The sequence below is a fragment of the Cebidichthys violaceus genome, unplaced genomic scaffold (assembly GCF_023349555.1).
Source record: "Cebidichthys violaceus isolate CVI_PGR_0920_01 unplaced genomic scaffold, fCebVio1.0.p SCAF_3, whole genome shotgun sequence".
Lineage (NCBI taxonomy): Eukaryota > Metazoa > Chordata > Actinopteri > Perciformes > Stichaeidae > Cebidichthys > Cebidichthys violaceus.
The window spans coordinates 9128782-9151957 of NW_027176483.1; the positions used below are offsets into that span (position 1 = coordinate 9128782).

Below are 23176 nucleotides of genomic sequence, written 5' to 3' on the forward strand. Positions count from 1 at the left end.
GCTATGAATCTATATTTAACGTATTCAGGGTCATATTTCCTCAACACACCCTTTGGAGGTTGTACTGGTGCAGAGTTGTCATTTCGCTCATTTTGTGTCACTGCATCCGAGGAAATGTTAGCTAGCTAGCATGGATGACATTCATGACAACATAACTGTTCATCAAAATTGGGCATTTTAAGTTTGTATGTTTTTATTTATGGGAATTCTTGAGAACATTAAGATATAAAAAATACTAGTTTTGTAAGTTACCCCAAAAAATATATATTTTTTAATTTAATCTAACAATTTGGCAGTACCTCCAGGACCTAGTAGACGGCGCTCTGAGGCCCACCAGTTGAGCTTTGCAGTAGTGATTGGGGACCATGAGAGCCACGTAGCTTCTGTACTTAACTGACGTTGTTGCCTCGGTGGCTGTTTGACTAGAAAGACTTAACAAACCATTTTTTAATACCTGTTTTATGACCTATGCTGCATCCAGCCAGCAGGGGGCAATCAAGAGGATTTTGCTTCACCTTTGGACAGCTGTCATGTCGTCCATCTCTACATACATGGTACACCATGCAAGAAATACATAAATTACATTTGTTGGATCTCAAGGATACACACAATGTGTTTTGTTGAGTAAAACTGAGTGTGAACACCACTTTTATGTTTTAGACTTAGACTTTGGCCAGATATTTTCTAGCATCCGATTTACCAACTACCAACCGGCGATTTCTTTGACTAGTACACAACTGATAGTTACTAAGAACTTAGGAAGGACTTCAAATACAAACCCATTTGGTTTGATTTGGTTGTGCAGTTTAGAAACAGACACTGATGGCGGCGGTTAAATAGATCAGATTGAACTGTGTGGATGTTACTGCCGAGGCTCTGACAGAGATGTTTAAAGATGTGACTCTCATGTCTCTAGTTACTCACGTGACTCATGTGTGGTGTAAATCACTGTACCAACCCTTTAGCTGACTGACTGAATTAATTGTGGCACACGCTTTGTAGCTGACAGCCTTCTTTACTGCAGAACACACACACACACACACACACACACACACAAACAAATGTTGATCATGTGAGAAAAATATTAAAATATTCTCAGTGAAAGGGACAAACAATCTTTTGAAGAGGTTTCGCATTAGTATCATGCATCAGCTGGTTTGACGCACACATGCATACATGTCTTTAGAACATTTTCTCTTCATGTAAGCCTCATTGGCCCAGTATGCAGATTGACTTTGCCCAGCTCTTAAGATTTTTTGTACCATCCCATTAAGCAGGATTTATTGTTCCCCAAGAGCTCACTGCTCCATTACCTTTGGGAGGATGCCTAAAATGTGTGTGTCTGTGTGTGTGTGTGTGTGTGTGTGTGTGTGTGTGTGTGTGTGTGTGTGTGTGTGTGTGTGTGTGTGTGTGTGTGCTTCTATATAACCTGAGCACAAAAAGCCGATGGATATAACTGCACATCGTGGTGATGGTTAGGATGATACGATCATTTTGAACTGAACAGAAACAGCATCCAGTCCCACTGGTCATTATCACCGTGATGCTTATTAGTCAGTCAGGGAGAGAGAGAGAAGACACTACCCAGCTCTGAGAGTCTGCATAGATGGCTTGATTTAATAAGGACATTAAAAAGCCTTATCTCCTGTCCTTAAGAGAAGGTCAGCGTGTCTAAAATAGCTGAAATGCTATGATAACAGTTTAAAGAGATAAGATATGTCCTGAATACTAATGAAGATAAAAACTGTTTTAGGCTCATTTCACAGTCTATAAGTCACACTTGATTTTGTGTTCTATTGCCATGTTTATGAAGTTTGTTAGCAAAGATTCTTCATATACATATTCATATTCATATACATACATATATATATATATATATATATATATATGTATATATATATGTATATATATATATATATATATATGTATATATATATATATATTTTATTGATTCATTGCCTTTGATGATCTTTTCACAGTTCTGTGTGTGGTACACATAATTACTTTTGTAATCATCTCACAGCCCCTAAGATTTCTACCTCCAGGTTGGAAAGCACTGATATTGACCAGTGGACATTTTTGGCCCCCTAAAAAACAACAATGTCTACTATAGCCCCCCCATAATTGGTTGCATACATCTACAAGTTGTGATGATTTCAAAGAAAGTGTGATTCTATTTTTACAAGGCTAGATGCCTAAAGCTACCCAATAATTAACAAAGAAAAGGGCAAAGATTAGAGAAACGCCTGAAAGACGTGAACAGAATATTGCGTAGAAGAAATTATTTTTTTATTTTAATATCCTGTTAATCATTTCGTGACCCCTCAGATTGAATTTGCAACCCCTTGTGGAGGCATCCCGACACTCGGGTTGGGAACCACAGATCTAGACTACACTCATGCAAAGTCCCATACAGTGTATTATTTGTAAGATATTTGTTATAGACACCCGTATCATCTCTCAGGACCTTGGGTTCATGATCATTTTGGTCAGAATAATAGCTTGAGGTGTAACTCTGTTCTTAGGTATCACCACAGTCCTTTGGGAGCTGTGTTGCAGTGTCCTTGGTTTGCTTTGGGAGTGGGAGCATATTAGCAGTCTTTCTCAGATCCTCTGGTGCACCTGCAATCTCCTGATGTTTAACCCTGGACTTCATTGGAGTGTTGCAGTGATTACAGGCCGTCCTGAGGGACATCGATTGTCCTGCTCCTCCTAGGCAAGCCCCACACAATGCTGACGAATGAACTCGTGGCCCTGCCAAGTCCAATTAACTGTCAGTGCCGCATCGACGAGCTCCTCGGTTTGTTGAGAGTGAAGAAAAACAAACTTTTAATCAAATTTGCCTCCGGGCCCCAGGGTATTTGGGGTTGTATTTTGCATTCCACTGTGTTCTGCCTCGCCTGCAGTCGTGCCACGCTCTCAGAAGGTTATATTGCATGTTGTTTGTGTGAGATAGCAGAATGCCTGCACCTTACTTTAATGACAGCCCTATCTTTGCACTCAGTCTGTGACTGATGAATCATCCAGCGCTAGTATTTTATTATTATACACTCACAAAGCAGAAAAAGAATAGGAAGCTAGGTCAACTCATATATAATTTATTTGCCCACTCTGGCGTTGTTTTATATAAAACGCAATGCTTTGGTCCGTGAAATCACAGCAGAGTAGAGTGTAACTTTGGTGTGAGTTTACAGCATTTTTTCACCAGAGCAGGTTTTCTCCCTGATGCCTGACTGTCAGTGTCTATAATGTCTATAAGCACTTATGACTACTTGATCAGTATAAACTCAGGTTACGATCGTGCAGATATTTTTTTTCAAAGCATTAACATCTCCACAAATACCCTTTTCTACCAAGGTCGAGATAAACAAATCCACTCTCCTTTTCTGTGATTAGCATAATGGAGACATTAAAAGCCAAGAAATTCAATTAAATTGGTGTCTTTTTGCACAGAGAAAAAAGGAAGAGGACAAAACGCGAAGAAACTCTATCGCATAGCGAGCGTACTAAGTGGAACAAAGAGATGTAGCTTGGGATCCAAACACACGACAAAAGGGCATCTGGATGATAAGGATCAAAGGAAATTCTAGAGGAAATGTAATCATTACCAGACACAAGAATGCATCCATGAGGATGCAATCTGTGTTGTGCAAAAAGTGATCCAAAATTTGTTGAAAAGCTAAAAAATAAACCCAACAAAAAAACAAGGTCAATGACACTGACGTTGTCTTGTACAGAGCAGCCGAGCATGTGTCGTCGGCCAAGTCGCAGAAAACCAGAACTATAGGAGTTCATCATGTCCTGTAGCGTGAACTTCATTAAGACCCATCAGTTGAATTAAGATGGATAAAAGACAGAAAATGCTGACTTACTGGTTCAGGTACCCGCATCCTCAAAGTGATGAGTCCCCCCTGAGAAATTAGATTTGCAAAGAAACTTGACACCATGTGATTCTCGGAGCCTCACACTTTAAACATTAGCTTGTATTATGATTCTGGGACTCACTTCCATTCCAAGCGAAGGCATACTGTAGTATGAATGACAAAATCGCCCTCAGCCACAGAACAAAAAGAGGGTTAAGGTCCATGGATCAATATCACTGGTCTGTGCTTGACTCTGAAATAAGGTTTTTGATAGAAATGTTTTCTCCTATGTCTTCTGTCTGCCCTCAAACTAGACAACTTCAGTTTAATCAAAAGTGACCAGTGATTAAATCTTTTGTTGCCCTTGTTTTAAATATTTTAAACGCTTTACCGTCACTCATAGTAAACGTCAGATTTAGAATTTATGCCCCATGCTGACAGGTGCTGGAACCTTCTGCTCTTCCCAGATGGCTCGATTCATTTCTTAGCTGCCTCTTTAATGTTGGTATCTTTCTCTCTCTCTCTCTCTCTCTCTCTCTCTCTGTCTCTCTCTCTCTCTCTCTCTCTCTCTCTCTCTCTCTCTTTTGTTGCACGCGCGCGCGCACACACACACACACACACACACACACACACACACACACACACAGACAATACCGACTAAGTTGCTGTTGTATACTTTTCACTTCACTTTGACTTTGAGAATCGGGGAGAATAATTCATGGACCTCAGCGAGTTTCAGAGACTGGAAGAACAACACTGCTTTCAGAGCCAGCAGTTCATTTGAGATGAACTTTTTTTGGGGGAAGAAGTCTCCAAAGGGTGCGCATTATCCTGGAGAGATGATGGTATAAAGGAAAAACCCTTAATCTACAGTTTTCCTGTGTTAATCAAAGGCTAGAGATGTTTTCCTGTTTCTGTCCTTTCATAGCCATCTATCCATCCACTGCTGCTGCTCTTAGTACCTAATTGAGCGTTACGCAGTGTTGTGGTTTTCAAACTTCTATTTTTCAGATATTTTAATATTTCACAGGACCCAGAGCTAATTTAGTAGGCTATTAAACACACTACTATACCACATTTTTATATAAATATCAATCCAGCAGGATTATATATTTCTGGTCTTTCAGGGCTTCTTTGTTGACTGTTTTTTTTTTTTTTTTTTTTAGATCATTTGAATGCACATTTTTTGAGGTGAAAGTCTTTGCTTTTTAACTTTCCTCATACAATATAACATGCCAGTCTGTTGGCATTACTCGTGGTCAGGCTGGTAGAAACTCTTCCAAAGATTTATGGCCTCGTGATGAGCATTTGCATAATGTGAGATCATTAAAAAGCAATTAGCCTTGTGTTTGTGTGTGTTTCTGTATTGTTGGGATTCATTTGGTAGGGGGATAGTCTTGATGATTGTCCGTCTTTAAACTAAATCATGTTTGTGTTTACAGTGAGGGACAAATCCATACACTGTGAAATGTTAGACACATAAAATCGGTCGTTTGACTAAACAACTGACAAGTGCTGTTTGCTTACACTCCACAGACAGAAATGATCAAAGGCATACAAACATTTGCATTCACACTCCTCTCTTTGTTGCTCGATTTTAAGTTAAAAAAACAACCTTTTTTATGGTTTTTAATGCTCTTTGACTCAAATTTTATTCCTTTTATAACTTACTCCAAAGGTAATTTGAAATTGATAGATGGAAGACATTATTTACACCCTTACACTTCAAAATGTTTTGAATGAAACAAATGCAAAACATCTGGCATGGAGGCCTGTAAACCTAGTGATAAGTGATAAAAAAAGTTCCTAGGATACCTAGGATAATACTAATTATATTTGTATTTCATTTACTGTTTGTTCCCTTTGTAAATTTGCAGTTTTTATTTTCTGGAAATATTTTCAGCCTTTTAGCTTACTTGATTACATTATTGTCGATCAGTTACAGCTAAAAAAACAACAACAATAATACAAAATCTTTAAAATCCAGGATGATTTGTTTCGGGGTTTTTTTTACGTTCACAGCATTTAGAGCAGTGTGGTGGTGTCTAAACAAGGACTAACCACATATTAAAGGCCCTGAGAGTGATGGACCTCGAGGCTTAGGTGCAGACGCACCTAAGGCTCTGGCCATCACCATCGTGGCAGTGAAGACACAGCCCAAAGTGGTAAAAGAGGTAGATAGTCTGTGTAGCTGAGACAGACCCATGTCACTCAGCAGAGCACACAGCTAGTGACCTGGTGCGACACCCACCTCACTCACTCAAAGCGGCCACACTCTCAATTATGACTAACATTAAGTCTTAATATAATCTAAACGGGTGAGTAAAGTCACCCTCTACACAGTATGTAAAGCAGTTAAAATGTCACTAACAGGAAAATTAGTGATAGAGACCAAAGCTATTTTTTGCACACCGTTGTAAACGTTCTGCTGTAAGGTTGGGCATTTTAACATAGAGATCGTCCTGCTTTTGGAGCCATGCCTTTACTGGCCATTTGAGGACCTGCAATTTTTGGCATCTCCACATTGGCTTCATTTCTACACTGGAAGTTGAAGCTTGGAGTAAACAAAAGCAATCAATGGCAAAAAAAATGCTGAGCATAGGCCTACTGGTATAGTCACCTGTGAATTGAATTATGCTGTTGGAGTAATTCAAGAAATTTCCAGTGGACGTTTTGAAACATTTATTACTGAGAACACTGTCACCATTAAAGTACAATATAACTGTCACACATTTAAGCTAACCACTGTTCTCTATGAAGGATTAAAGTGCCATGTTTCAAGCCTAAAGATGTTTTGAGCATTAAGTACTGAAAAGACTTAAGGTAAAGACAGTCATGCAGTACTCATATTGGAAGACGACATCTATTTTCGCTGTACTTTTGTTTTGTTTTAGGTTGCTTCCTATTTCACATTTTCTCTGTTTGTGAAGTTTTATGTTTCATTTTCATGTTTTCAATGTTTATTCACAAAAAACAACACTGCATGCTGATGATTTTATCCAGGTTGTGAGAGTGACCTACAGTTCAGAGGGATCATTGAAATTTAAAATCATAAAGAAACAAAGTTATCAAATTATTGTTTAAAAATTATATTTACACGCCGGGCTGTACAGACACTATCTACATTTAACTCATTCCTGTTTGATGTTTGTTATTTGTGCAAATGTGTCAGAAACATGCTGACAGTATTGTTTTCCTGTGGTGTGATGTTGAATGTGATGTGCAGTGTGCTACTCTGAGCTTGACATCTGTATAGTGTGAAAAGCTGCACTGGTGCTAATATTTGTACTGCTTTTTTTACCTGCTATTTTCAGCACAGCAGCCTGGCACGTACATAGATAATTGATGTCATGTTAATGTTAAAACAGACTGGTTTAAAAAATCTCTTTCAAGCTCGTTCGCCCTGATAGCAAGTCCTAGATTCACCTCTGACTGTCTCCGCCTCCTCTGTTTCGAGAGAAACAAACTTGTGTCACATTAAAGTCTCCGTGTACAGTAATGTTTACAATAAATCCAGATCCGTTCATGGGCTGAGTAGAATTTTGTTCATCTCTGTTGTTGATTAAGTCAAACTATATAACATAGAGGTGCACTAATTAGTAACATGCACAAATTTAACAGCCGTATCTTTCTCTAGTTTAGAACCTCATTTATTATGACAATTTATGCACATCAAGTCAGTCATAATTATTAGATAACCATTACCTGAGGCACAACAATATCCCTTCACACTGCAGCTTCGCATATACAGTACAGGTGAAAGAGCTGTCATGTTACCACTACAAACCACCAGAGGCTGTGAGATTGTCATGTCATCCAGTTGTGTTCATCTCATCTGGATTTTATGTTTTAGTTCATTTTCTATTTCATCGAGAAATCTTGGGCTCTCTGATTACATCCTCTCACATTTCAAAGACTGGTGTTATCAAATGTCACACACTTTTTGAGTTGTTGTGTTCTTTTAGTTTTTTATTACCCTATCTATTGTCCATATTAACAAATGATACAGCAGCTCTGACTTTCTCAGGGTAAGAGGATGTGCCTTCTCTAAATGTAGTTTAGTCAAACTCACTATGCAGATATTATTGGATCATAATAATTGATGCTTTAATATGTAATCTAAGCAGTAGGCTGTTTTAAATGTTGCAGTGGATCGCGGTTGGGCATATTTTAACTGCCTTATATACTGTTTGGTAGTTCTATCTATGACAATGCATCTTATTGTATTTACTGATATGTTTTGTTTGTATCATCTCAATCTTAAAGGTAACTAATAACTATAGCTTTGAAGTAAATGTAATGTTGGTAAAGTGCAATCTTTAGGTCTAAAATGTAAGTATAAAGTAGCATAAAATGGAAATAATAAAGTACAAGTAGCTGAAAACTGTACTTAAATGCAGCACTTGAGTAAATGCACTTTGCTACTTCTTGTGCACCGAGAAGCTGACTTGTTTACACACTCCGCTGCATCAACACCACAGCAAACATTCATGAAATACTTCCTTGATGATTCTTTGACTTTCTCATGATGCTGATGGGGGTGCCCCTATTGGCATTATGTGAACGTACATCAGTCTCCACTCTGTGACCGCACCCCTTTACATCGACTGCTGTTGCCCCATGGCACATTCTACTTCATCCTAATTACGATTAATAATTGAAAATAGGAAATCAATGTGTGCAAATTAAGTGTGCTAACAGTGGGTTTTATCGGGTTGACATTGTTTTTGAGCAGCTACGTCGTTGCCCGTGACCGAGCCACAGTTCTGTGTTATGACTGGGATGCAGCACAATCGTGACTTTATTTATACCCAGTCACTGTGTACCGCGTGTACTGTAGATAGACGTCCACCTCTGCTCTGATTGCTTTTTTGTTGTTGTCCTGTGGCAAGAGAGCAAAGGCTTTGTTTTTTCTGCAGGACAGGGTGAAGGGTAAATTATTAATTGGAACGAGCAATGGGCTGTGTAACAATTTGCTGATCCAGAAGCTTTCATGAGCCGTGTCAGGTTCTGTTGAACAAGTGACTGGTTTACTGCACTGAGGCAAAAGCGTCTCTCACAACATGCTTGCGTTACCGCTCAACACAGCCAGTTTTATTAGAACGAGAAGGCTGCTTTAAGTTGCATCACTCTCAAGTGCTGGTTTTGAATAAAGCGTGAGGTCACTTGGCCTTGTCTGTCTTGGTCAACCACCGGCCCTGTGAACCCTGTTCGTGCTGTGCTGCAGAGGAACCGGCTGGCACCTGCACGGCTCTTATTGATCCGGGTTCACATCCTGAATAGAGCTTGGACAAATGATCAGATCCTCCTTGGGATAAACAACCAGGCTGGACCTTGTAATCAGTAATGTATAGTCTTAAAAGAATTAAGTTATTCAATCATTAGTTTGTGGTTCCAAATAGGCAACAGTCAGATCTTGTTACTTCTTATCGAACTGCAAAGTAGTATCAGGAGGGAGCAGATGGTGCATTATGGTCTCAACGGTCTGAGCTGCAAACTCTGTTAAAGAGAGTCTCTGTGTTGTGGGTTTGGTCCCGTGTTGCTCTTTCCCCTAGGGGAATGTGAACACACAGGGGCTCAGCTAAGATGAATTAGGGCAGGACAAACGACACGCCCAACAGCAGAAGCCGCAGCACGCTATTATTCCAATTCAGCAGAACTGCCCCCATGACTATTGGCAGTTTCTTCTGTATATTTAGAAATTCATTTGTCAAGCTCACAGGGATGTATCTAAACTGTTTACTTGTCGTGTCTGGGTTTTCTGAGGACTAATAAATAACTGTGTAATATGTGTCAGCAGAACATGGAGGGGACAGTGGGGCCTGTCTTGGAGTGTATTGGCAGATTTTACAGTTTAAATTTAACAAATCTGAGAGACATTTATCACTCAGTGCAAATCTACAACTTTACACAACAATCATCACTTTCCCTCAAGACCCTGGTACCAGTCCTGTCGTCTTTTCACTCTATTAGTCTGCGTCATTGGGTAGGGGAGCTGTGATGAATAGCTGAATGTTGAGTCGGGCTTTTATTGAATAACTCCTATTAAAAATGGCTCATATTGACTAAAGAACAGCATATTACACATTCTTGTGTCAGCTAAATTATAGGCAGAATTGTTTCATTGTTCCTTTAACATTTTGAGATAGTGACTTGCCCATATTAATTCTGGTCATGAAGTGTGATTTGAAAATTCAGATCTGTCGAGGGTAAAAAAAAAAGAAAAGGAACAAAGCTTGGTGGTACAAAGCGTGAATCAGACAATATGAAACCCAGAGGTGCACGTTTCTCATGAGGCAGAATGCAGGAGATTCACAATGAGTCACACCGCTTTGCTTTGCCACAAGCTCTGCTAATGAGTAAGCGAGGAGTAACACTGCTCTCAGGAGCCAGAGCATTTTGCCTCCTAATGTCTTGTATGAGTTGAGTTATTCCCTGAGTGTCAACAGTGTGTGTTAATAATAGTGATGTGACAGTGAGTGACTCAGGCAGTGAGGAGTGAAGTCGGGCTATGTGCCAAATATTCCAATAACAATAATGTAGTTTTCCTTGTTAAAGTTGGCAAAGCAGCAAGCCACTGTCTGCACCCGCCACCTTAAGTGGCCAACGTTTATACCAGGATTCACATTGAAGTTTGCTTTTGACTTGCGTCCAGCTGAATAAATGAAGTCTAAAACTCTGGTGCCTTTTGAATGGGGACAGATATTCTGTATTTAAAGAGCTTGAATCAGGCCCTCATTTTGAACTTAGCTTTGAGAGGCTTTCTGTGGCACAGGCTCCCCCTCATAGAGAACAGGGACAAACATTTTGCAGGAAGAGGCCAAGTTCAGGAGAACTTCTGGATGCAGTCAGCTGCAGAAAGCTGTTTGGTTATAATCCTGTTGCAGGCAGCCACTGATCATGCAGACTCAGAGCACACTTCAAAGCGCAGCACCACCACGATGGCTCTCTCAGCCCATTTTTTGGACATCACCTTCAGAAGTTTACTATCTGCCGCTACCCTTCAACGTGATCTGTTTTGTTCCAGCCAAGGGGATTATATCCAGCACCTTGGGATTGGACCTTTCCCTGCGCGTGAGGTTATCCACATTCCAACTGTTATGCATTGTGAGCTCTGAGAGTCGGGGCTGACTAGTGTATGTGTCCTCTGCTTAGGTTCACTGACCCAGGCTAGGCCAGTTAATGGGCAGCCTCTCTAGTTTCAGACTTGTGTGGGATTCACTGCCTACACACCACAACCCACAGGGGGTCCTCATCACCTCACACAATTTAGCCGTACTCTAGAAGCTGAAGTCTTCATGCTACATGCTACTTTTTTCTGATGTTTCTCTCTGTCTTTGCCAGCAGCTCATCATGAACTCTGACTCCTTAATCACAGTTAAATGCTGTCAGAGCTGGGAAGTGAGAGACTACTGGGTAAAGTTTGAGAACCTCTGTGTAGGAGAAAGACAGCGAGATAATGGGCTTTGCTCTCAATGTGCTGAGGCCTCTAACTGCAAGCTAAAGAAGGTTTAAAACTTCAAATGGTAACATTTGTTGAGCTCCTAAGCGCCAGAAAAGTCTGCAAATTAAGCGCTGGATAGATTTAGGTTTATTTCAGTTTTGCTCCGCCGCTCTGGGTATTTTTTACTGACATGATATTTTGAGTTGTACATGTAGGAGTACAAAATGCACTCTTTATTAATGTGGTCAAGATTTGGAGCTGAAACCAGATGTGATGATGCCCTCAGTTATTTAGGCACTGCCTGTTTTTGTACTGTGCTGAGGGAGCAGTGTTGAGCTGAGGGAGCTCTGATGAGTGCTTATAGATTGCTAAACCAAGTTGCAGCTAAACTGCTCATCCATTACCCCGGCCGCCCGCATACACCTCAGATTTAATGTGCCAGGGTCGTTTGCGTGGCAGCAGCTCAACCTTCAGGGAGCTCATTCATGCCAGACTGGAGGCCAGGAGCAGATTAGATCAAATCAATGTGAGCTCTGTAATGTGGCCCCTAGTCTGTCCGACCGCAGAAGTAATACTGCACTAGCCCAGAGTTTCAGGACCCCCTTCGAGGCAGACCTGTCTGTATCAGGGAAAAGCTGATCATCTTCCTGCTGTGTACCTGGAAAAACAACCTTCAGTGCCGACCGTGTAACAGGGTTCATTAAGCTCTCAGTCTGGCTGATCACAGCTCTGGCAAAGCGAGCATACAAGAGGGGGAGTAGTGTCTTTACATTCTGCGATGATGTGAGAATCAATAGTGGAATATTCACCGTCCTGGCTGCTGCGCTGGCCTGGATCTCAAGCTGGGCTTTTATGTGAGGCAATACAGCTGCTGCTGGAGAGGCATAAGGCCATACCAATCACTTAAATCACCACTAGATCCTCAAAAGAACAATTACCCTGGTGAGAGTGAAGACTGCCTACTACCCTAGATCTGTGCCGATTGGTCTTCACATAAAAGCCGCTTGTTCATTTAACCCTTGAAGATTAGCTATTTGTTATCAGTTTATGGGGCTTATTGAGTTTTTTCTAAACAGAGACATTCCTTGATGAATGTGGGAATTGCTTGTCTTACACCATTCCCTTAGGTACCACTTAGCAATGTAGCTATTTACATTAGCCCATGCAATAGGTTATATAACTTAACCAATTTTCTTGAGTGCCAGTGTTACATTACAGCTGGGAAGACTAATTTTCCTCTTCATTGTTACTGAGGAATTTGCAGTCGACACAGAGTATGAACATGGTGTTTTCCCATCAAATTGAGGCTTTCTGCACTATTACTACAATAAGTAATACAGTTAGTACAGTTTACATTAAAGTATATTTAGCAAAGTTTGAAAAGTGAGCATTTGTTACCAGAGCAACAGCCGCCTGAACTTTAAGCTTTTTTCTTCCACGGCCCATTTTGACAGCTGATTGCTGAAGTTGCAACTGAAAAAGGTGTTAAAAGACATACAAGTAACAAACTGTTCCATTTAAAAATCCCTCGTTCCTCGTTCTTAATCTTTTGCATCCTCTTTGGCTCTTCCCTCTCAGACTCAGAGGTGTGAACAGCTTGCACATTTGCTTCCCTTTTTGCAGATTAATTTCAGGCTGTTGTTAATGCCTTTCACTATGATACTTGTGGCACGTCAACATCACGTATACTCTATACTCTATATCAGAGTCACATTATATGCCTTCACCAATTTCTGAGTGACAGAACTATATATTTTGCACCTGTTTGATCTTTTCACTTTACTTGTTGGTAATGCAGATTTTTAAGGGAAGTACCATTTGAGTTAAAATACATTAAGCCTGTATTCATATTTTTGATTTTACCACCAAATCTAATGCCTCAATGTATAATGTCAACAAGGCTTCTTGTGCTGAAATCAATGAAAGTTCACTCAACTCTACAAAGCTTTTGGGCCTCTCTAACATATTTTTATGCCTGGATTTTATCATATGCTTGAGTCTGAGTGGAAATGATTAGTAGATAAATGTATTAATGAAATAATTCTCGTAATTAATTGTTTAAATACATTTATAAGCAGTGATGCCAAAAATGTGCTGCTTCTAGCTTTTTAAATGTGAACACTTGCTGTGTTTCTGAGCCTCATTTAACAGTAAATTTGGAATTTGTCACTATTTTAAGACATTTTATTTACAAAATGATTAACAAATTAATCAAGAAAATAATGCTCAACATAAGTGACAATAAAAACAAAAGTTGCAGCCCTACTCTCATCAATTACTTGACAGCTATTTAAAGCAAACAAGCTAAACCCATTATATGCTAATTACGAGCACTGAATGACAAAGTTAGCTAAGGTTTGCTGGATAATACAGGAGAGCATCTAAATGAGCTGTCTAAGTTCCTAAAGAGGTCCACCTGGATGATGAGGAGAGCGGTTAATGTTCAGTTAGATTTTTTGGTTTTGGACAGAAATTTTGGTTTTATAATTGTCTTACAGAAGCTTCGCACATACCAGATGAGTGTGTAGGTGTGAAACAGAAGCTCAGTTGTCACACACACACACACACACACACACACACACACACACACACACACACACACACACACACACACACACACACACACACACACACACACACACAGTGTCATTTCGATTCCCGGCTCTGGACCTTTCTCTGTGGAGTTCACATGTTCTTCCTGTGTTTGTGTGCCCATTTCTCTGAATGTGTGTGTGTGTGACTCTGTGATGGATAGCAACCTGTTCCGCTGCTTTTTGCTCTGGGCATGCCTGGATAAACTCCTGCAGCCATATGACCCTGAGCAGGAATGAAGACAGTGAATGCATTTAAAAGATATGGCTGGTGATACCAGCCATGGATATTTTTTTATTACTGTGAAAAAATCCCTTGAAAAGACAAAAAAAAAAACAATTTGTATGTCTGTCTCTTAATACTTTTTTGAATTATGTACCTTGTCTGTGTCCTTCAGCCCCAAGCCCATTTATTATGACTGAGGATGTAAATAGGGTCATGAATATATGCTTTCTTTCTTTTTTCAAGTTATAAATGATTTCACACGTCTTAAACAGCTGGTCACTGGTCACTGTAGCTTTTTGCAATTACCCAAACTAAAAAGAATTTAGTGTGTTTGTTGGTCCGCTTGTGAGTATCTACAGCAGCACGATGGTGTATGTCGAATTGACTCAAAATAAACTACAGTGCCCATGTTCTTGAAGAAACATGTCACCCTGTGAAATGGTGGGGCTCATTGATGCGTTTTTAATATTTTGTTGACGACAATTGAGCTTTATGGAACAGAGGAATAAGCTATCGAGCTTTGGCTGCACAGACAATGTTAATAGGATCAATTAATTGTTGGTTTTGATCTTTTTGTGGGATTTGTTGACAGTAAGAAGAATAAGAATTTCACAAGACTGGTCCTTTTTAAGCTACATTTACATGAATATGAATGTCAGGAATATCAAGCTTATGGAGCACCGTCGGAAAGTTTTCACAATACGTTATTCATTGAGGGCTGAGAAACATCCATGATGAACTTTTACATGTACTTCATTAGACATTTCTATGAATTTATTGAATTTATTTGATAATGTAGGATTTCAGATGTGCTGTTGGTTGTACCTCTTTTGCTTTGTTACTCTGCTCTGTCTGATGCCACTTCTCTCTGTGCCTGCAGGCTGTGAGAGTGACTACTGGGGACCTCATTGCAGTAATCGGTGCCAGTGCCAAAATGGGGCTAAGTGTAACCCCATCACAGGTGCCTGTGTCTGCACTGATGGGTATCAGGGATGGCGATGTGAGGAGCCCTGTGAGTACGGCTACTATGGCAAGGCATGCCAACTACCCTGCCAGTGTCTCAATGGTGCCACCTGCAACCATGAGACAGGAGAGTGCATCTGTGCGCCGGGATACTCGGGGGCTTTGTGAGTACCAGCAACATATTTATTCCATTGCAACTTTTTCTTTGGTGTCCCTGAGAATATGTTGATGTGCCGTTTGTTGTTTGTCTGAGTGTTCTTTGTCGATACAAAAAACTACAGGCAAACACAAGTAATGTGTCTGAGACATTTAACTCTTGAATTGTGTGGGAACAGCTGTGGAGAGCGCTGCCCCTCCGGTAGTCACGGGCCTCAGTGTGAGCAGCGCTGCCCCTGTCAGAATGGAGGAACGTGCCACCACATCACTGGAGATTGTTCCTGCCCCATCGGGTGGACGGTAGGTCAGACGAGCAGAGGTGTGAAGGCAATTAGGAAGAAAGGCCTGAGAGAATAAAAGGGTTGGATATCGTTTGTGTATAAAAAACGTTTATATATCTAATGTAGTTTTTACACCAGAGACTGACATGCTGAGAACATAGACCTTAGGATCAATATGCTGTGTTCAATTATAAATGAGAACACGGGATTCTCTACTCCCTGCAAGAGACAAAGAAGTGGAGTGCCTGGTGGGGAGGTTGTGCATGCTTTCTCAACCCTCAGTTAGTTCACATAGTAATGTCAAGTGAACATTATAAAGTATTTCTTTAGGGACGTCCCAGTGGCCTAGTGTTTTAAGGCAAAGTTCCCGGTTGGATTACAGCTGGAGATTTGTATTGCATGACATGTATGTACGTATGTATATATATATATATATATATATACATATATATATATATATATATATATATATATATATATATATATATATATATACATATACATACATATATATATACATATATATATGTATATATATATATATATATATATATATATATATATATATATATATATATATATATATATATATATATATACATATATACATATATATGTATACGTATATATATATGTATATATATATATATATATACATATATACATATATATGTATACGTATATATATATGTATATATATACATATATACATATATATGTATATGTATGTATATATATATATATGTATATGTATATATATATATGTATATGTATGTATATATATACATATATATGTATATATATATATACATATATATGTATATATATACATATATATATACATGCATATACATATATATATATATATACATATATATATACGTATATATATGTATACGTATATATATATATATATATGTATATATATGTATATATATATATGTATATATATATACGTATATATATATATATACATATATATATATATATACATATATATACATATATATGTATACGTATATATATATATATATATGTATATATATATATATATATATATATATATATATATATGTATATATGTATATATATATATATATATATATATATATATATATATATATGTATATATTTTAATAAAGGGACCGATAACATGATATACAATTTATGATAAAATCTCTGGGTCATCACATAATGTCACATGCTGTATATCGTAATATTGCCCAACCCTACTTTTAAATCAATTACTTGCCAATACAGCAACGATAATTGTCTAAACCAAAAATATTCACGTGCTGGTGTAAATGTATTTTCTGAAAATAAACTCTACATTAATTTGAACTTTCTGAAGAAAGTGTGTGAAAATAGATTTAGAAGAAGAACTGTGTTGTTCTTGGATACGAGTTACATGCCAGAAACCAAGGTGAAAACATAAACAATATGCCTAAATGTTCAAACATCAGTAAAACAAAAGTGTAAGAGTTTTGTCCTCCAATAGGTATTTCAGTCCTGTCGAAGTGGTGAGCAATGTATCTCACACAGTTCTTTGCTGGTTATTTTTCAAAGGGTTCAGTTTGTGCCCAGCCGTGCCCTCTTGGCAAGTACGGCATCAACTGCAGCAAGGATTGTTCCTGTCGTAATGGTGGACTGTGCGACCACGTCACGGGGCAGTGCCAGTGCGCAGCTGGCTTCAGTGGACGCAGGTACACAGCTGACACCTCTGGCAAACAGACTTATGCACGCAAGCCTTTGGTGAAGTACTCTGTGCAAACTTTTGTCCTCCTACTTTGAAAATAGGTCAGACAATGGCATGATTTATTGATATTAGTATTTAATGCAAAGGATGGTTTCATGCTGACAGTTTTACACATTAAATAGTCACTCATTGACCTATTCTCTTTGTTGACGTCCAGATGAGGCACAAACCTGGCTGTTCTTTAAAAAGAGAATGAAAATGCTAGAGTAATCTGAAGCTCAAGAGAAATAAGCGTTTATAAATGCCCATTAGTCTATTTGAAGGTGGATTGGAAGCTTTTAATATGGGTGTTTATGTTTAATTAATCTTATACTTCATGCTGGCCAGCAAGGTTTCATGTCTTCAGCCTTCATCCTTCTCCACTCCCAGCCTGCCCATTGATCTCACCATGGGCTACATGCTGTTTGGATTCTGCTCATTAATTATAAGTAATGGGCTTATATTAAGGTCTCATTGAAATCCACAGATCTTTTTTGTTCCCCATGCCTGCCAGAGCAGCCCAGAGCAGCCTGGGTTTATTAGTTCAGCTAAAGCAATTGTCTGCTGGATGGAAACACTTCCTCGACAAGACCTTTCCTTTCCTTTATTATTTTGCAAAATTGCCCTCATTCATTTTGTCAGTGGCAGGTGAATTAACCTGCCAGGAATAATCTGAGATTGTGTTAGCCCCACCTTCTCCTGTCTGGTTTAATAATACCATTGTCCCCTGATAAAACTAAAGCCGGAGTAATTTAAACATGAAACATAACTCGTCCATTTTGTAATGTAATTGAGCTATTTGTAATAGCTTTGTTTGACTCTTGAGATAGATACTCAACCAAGATTGTATAGTTAAATCAGTATATTTAAGTGATGATAAAATCAATTTTCTGATCTACTTCAGCTCTTCATGTGGAGAATCTCATCAACTCTGGTTGATGAGATTAGTAAGTCTTGTCCAGCTATTGCAGAACAGTCCTGACTGCTGCTGACAGCAGGAGGCGGATTTTGAGGCTTGATGTCAGTCTTGGATTCATGAAAATGTTTTCAAATTAAATATTCATTATTTAGATTATGAAATATAAGAAATTATTAATAATATAATATTTTTGTATTATATTACAGTAGTAGCTGAAATGTTTTATTCCTAAATGAATTTGCCACTATTTCAAATATTCACTCAAACAAAACAATCACATTTAATTTAATAATTATTGCTATTGGTCCTAAGAACTTTGCCTGTCCTGAAAAATGCCTGTCACAGAGACCAAGGTGATGTCAGACTAAACAAATTACTTATTTTGCCAGACCAACAGTTTAAAATCTAAAGATCCTCAGAGTATGATGATGTTATTGTTGTTGATTAATTTTCTGTAGGACCAATAATTGATTGACTACTTGTTTCAGCTCTATTGTTTTCAATGTGCCATGTGTACAGAGGTGCTTCAACCTTTTTAACATTTGAATTACATGTTACTCTGATAAAAGACAGATTTTATGTACTTTTTAGAGTACCAATTTAAAAGACTATTTTTCTCCTCCAGGTGCCAGGACGACTGTCCTGTCGGCACCTTTGGTCCGCAGTGTAACCAGCGGTGCGAGTGTCAGAATGGAGCCAAGTGTCACCATATCAATGGAGCCTGTCTGTGTGAAACAGGATTTAAAGGCCCTAATTGCCAAGAGAGATTCTGTCCTCCAGGCCTCTATGGCCTCATCTGCGACAAGTACTGCCCCTGTAATACCACCAACACGGTGAGGTAAGTGAGACATCAGTGCAAGGCCGCACACATCTTCACTCTGACCAAACCCTGAAGCGAAGCCCCCTGTAGCTCCTTATGAATAAAGACTTCTCCAACTCAATTTTGCTCCATCTTAGCTTTAAGCCAGCACTCATTCTGAAGTCTGGACACCTCTTAGCTATGTCATCCAGTTAGCTTTTAATCGCGACCTTTTCTTCATTCATAATTTCTCAGCAGCATTCATAGTTAATGCAATGTTAATGCTCTGATTCCGGCTGGAGTCGGGCACCGACCGTAGAAGTCATTACAGAGAAAGGAGAAAAGGGACGCCTCATCTATCTGAAACAGGCACGTAGACTCATGGATGGATAAATTCCTGTTGGCGCAGACTTCACACTTTGACCCTGCTCATGAAAGAAGTGGTGATACTCTCTGAGCTGAAACATTTTCTCATTCTTCCTGTTGTTTTCCCATCTATCTTTCTCATTATGTTGTAGCTGCCACCCACTTTCTGGTGAATGCACCTGCTCTGTGGGATGGACAGGGCTTTACTGTAATGAGACCTGCCCTCCTGGATACTATGGAGAGGGATGCATGCTGCCTTGTAGCTGCACCAACGGAGCTGACTGCCATCCTGTCAAAGGCACTTGTATATGTGCCCCTGGGTACATGGTGAGCATCATATATCCTTACTGTACTTAGCCAAGTGGCCACTATCATGGTAATCTTGTATTGTTATTTTAGACGTTACATGTTTTATTGTTATCTATTTCATGTTAATTTCACCTTTACTTGGTCTTATGGTCTCATTAACTCTAAATCTCCTCCTGAGAACAATTATTTTACACAAACTAACACAGAGACAATATTCATTGAAGGAAGAAGAGCTAAGAAAGGAGAAAATAGAAAAAACTAGAATGTGTTTAAACACATTGAAAATAACTGACTGACAAAATCAACAAATTACTTGGTGTTGAAAGTGATTTAACATGTTGCCACCTTGCTCTCTATGTTAATTTTATCACTGCTGTAATTACGAAGTGACAACTTGTAATTATGTTGTTGGTTACATTCATGTTTTTCTAAAACTGCCACAGGTTAATTGTTATTGTAACCTTGCTCCTTATAGTCTTTGTCATACTTTTTGAAAATCTGTAGTTTCATCGAATAATGTTGATAAAAGGAGTTCCGTGTAAGGGTATCAGTATTGTGACTATATCTCTTTATTAGTGAAGGTTATTTCTTTGATTTATATTTCACGTTATTTGTGGCCGTAGTAAAATGTTTGCGTCATGTGGTCGTAATGTTCTGGAAGTGGTCCCGGTATTACTTTAGAGGTTTTTTGTACACAAGCAGGCAGAAGTAAGGTGAGACATTTTATTATTCCCTTAGTATGGATGTCCACAAGAAATTCCTTGCTAAATGATTAATTCTCTGGTCCGGGCCTTTGCAGACATTAATAATGAGTCGTGTGTATTTTACAAATACAGTTGATATGCCTTAACTTGTGGCAGCAGAGGGACAAGTAAAGAGCAAACGAAGATCTTTATTCCTAGACCCATTGGGAGAAAATCGAATCTTTGACCTACATAGGTTTCTTTTTTAGCAGTTTTTGTGCAGCCATATTGTCCCTTTTTACAACTGTCAAATTAGTTGGGTAACTTCAATCAGTTTTCCCATTGTATTTCTTGTCTTGTAATCTGAAGTTACAGAGCAACACAGACCGAGAGGGTACATTTCTGCCAACATTACATTTCAGTGGAAATTGCCTGTGTCTTACAGCGGGCCGCTGTGGTGAATTGAGCTACCGAGCGGGGCCGCAGACTGTGTCTTAATTTGCTCCACCTGTTCTCTTTGGCGGCTGCTGGGAAGTGCTGCCAGATCCATTAAACAGACCTAGAGGGCAAGAGCTGGATAGAAAAGGAGGCAGTCAGATGGGAACAGACACACCTCGTATGGAGGATTGTTTGTTTGTTTGTGTGTGTGTGTGTGTGTGTGTGTGTGTGTGTGTGTGTGTGTGTGTGTGTGTGTGTGTGTGTGTGTGTGTGTGTGTGTGTGTGTGTGTGGAGGGAGGGAGGGAGAAAAAGAGTGGGAGAGTACACGTGGTAGTTGTTTTATTCAAAAGCTGCTACAGCTTTGATGGTAAGAGCTTCGAATGGACATTGAACTTTTTTTTTTGGTCATTTGAATAGGACAAAAGAAAGTGGCGATTTTTGTCCAAGCTCGTCGGGAAGAGAGCAGACACAACTCCGGGGAGTCAGATAGCTTCTCCTTTTATGGAGAGGCAGTGCGTGAGGCCACCAGCCTGCTGTTAGGCTGGATTTCTGTAACCAGTGTTTAGCACAGCAAAATTAGCAAGCTAGCTAACTAGACAACTGTCCAACAGTTAGCTTGCTCATCCCACCATGATTTAATATTACACTGGTTACAGAAAATGAGCTGAACAAAGCTGTCTCACATCTGGAGATAGCAATATGATGTCCTAAACTGTTACGAGAGTGTGTTGATGAAGCATTAAGATTAAGATTTTACTCATTTACTCTTACAGCTCCACTGCTCGTTTTAATAAGTTGTGCAAAACCTCACCCCACTGAGGCCGCCTCTTGCCAGAAGTCGGTTTAGTTTATATCGGAGTTAACCCACAACAATGGTCGCAATGGAAACAATATAAAAACGGCCACCGCTCAGAATATCCTGCTACATTGATTTGAAAGAAAAGGTCCATTCTAGGGCCGTCCTCGACCAGAAAAATATTCAATGTGTGTAACTTTTTATCACATGCATTGTACATGATCATTATCACACAGTGGGGCTTTTAAGATGTGGTTGATGATGGTGTTAAGGCTGTGATTACTGGTGAAGTCGCTTCCTCAGGGGACAGCTGATAGGACTAAGCCTCCCTGCCGCATCTTTGTTCTGGAGTCCCATCAGGGGGCAAACCAAGCAAAGTATTGGAGCAGACTGAGCTTCTGCACGCTTGATTTAGCTCTCGTAATTGGACATGCTCTTTTTGACTGGGACAAAGTGATTACATGTTACCTATTCAGGCATTTTCACTTGCAATCTGCAGCATGTACTCACAGTAACATTTCTTCTCAATGTACAGTTTCTACAGATTCTGTTGATACTGATGAATCTGAAATATGAATGCATTAGAAATGGATTCCAATCTGCCTTTGTAGGTGGTGAAAACAAATCCTTTTTCTATCTCTCAGGGCTTTTCCTCCTCATCAAAAGGTTCAGAGGTTCATTTTCTGTCTTGCTGCATGAATTTTAAACTGCAGTCACTCATCCAGCAGTTAGATGGACTGTTAAGGAGTGAGACTGATTGGTAATTAGTGGTGCCATTTGCATCTAGTCTCAATGGGTACCAGGCTGATCAATGTTGTGTCAGCGAGAGGCTTTCTGGAAAAAGGTGCTCTCCAATTACATTAAGATACTAATAGGTATGAATTTAGTACCTTGGCCAAGGACGACCTGGCTGCCTCTCAGCAGCTCAGGTCTGGTTGCAGCCTTCATTGGTTGTGTAGTTATGTAAGGTCCTGCTGCTCTCGTGCAATGGACTGACAGCCCGTGTATTAATAATGATTCTCCACATACAGACTTCTATCCTTCGCGGCTCAGAAGGAATATGAATCAGTCGACTAATGAGAGAGCTGCCTTTCCTCTCTTGAGAGCAGACCAACCACTGGTCTCTGCGCCACGAGGGTGAAACCAAGTGGAATCGGACGCAGCCAAGGATGCAGCAAAATCCATGTGGTCATTTGTGGCTGCATGACGTTTTATCCATGAGTCTAGCCACCAGTAAATTGCCTGTGCTCTGAAGACAGGCTGAACCCCCCAACCCCTCCAGCGCCCACTGGCTGGTCGAACTTCTCTCCGCACTTAACAACTGTAACTGAACTGCTTTTGTTAGCAGTCTTGAAGCTGTCATTTTCAGCAGAACAAAGGTTATTGCAACCGATTGATAAAAATTTCATTCACAGACGGGCGCTTTTATGTGGTGTACGGGGAGGAGAGATGTTTTAAGATGTGTGTTCTGCCCCTGGCGTCCACTGGCACATCTCCTCCTGCCTCCTGTTTAAACTGAGTTCAAAATGATAATGAGAGCGGTGAGCAGCCAGCAGTCCCCCAGTGCTCTGGTGAGCGAAGCAAGAGCCACTCAGGACTCCTCTGGG

At 39.6% G+C, this 23176-nt stretch overlaps 1 protein-coding gene across 1 annotated transcript in view; it reads left to right on the forward strand.

The window, feature by feature from the left end:
• megf11 (multiple EGF-like-domains 11) overlaps positions 1–23176 on the forward strand; it is a 69730-nt gene that overhangs the window by 30059 nt on the left and 16495 nt on the right. The window contains exons 8-12 of the mRNA XM_068723631.1: positions 15005–15251; positions 15423–15543; positions 17091–17227; positions 18804–19016; positions 19496–19670. Of these exons, the coding sequence (XP_068579732.1) occupies positions 15005–15251; positions 15423–15543; positions 17091–17227; positions 18804–19016; positions 19496–19670 (893 nt within the window). The remainder of the gene's footprint in view (positions 1–15004; positions 15252–15422; positions 15544–17090; positions 17228–18803; positions 19017–19495; positions 19671–23176) is intronic.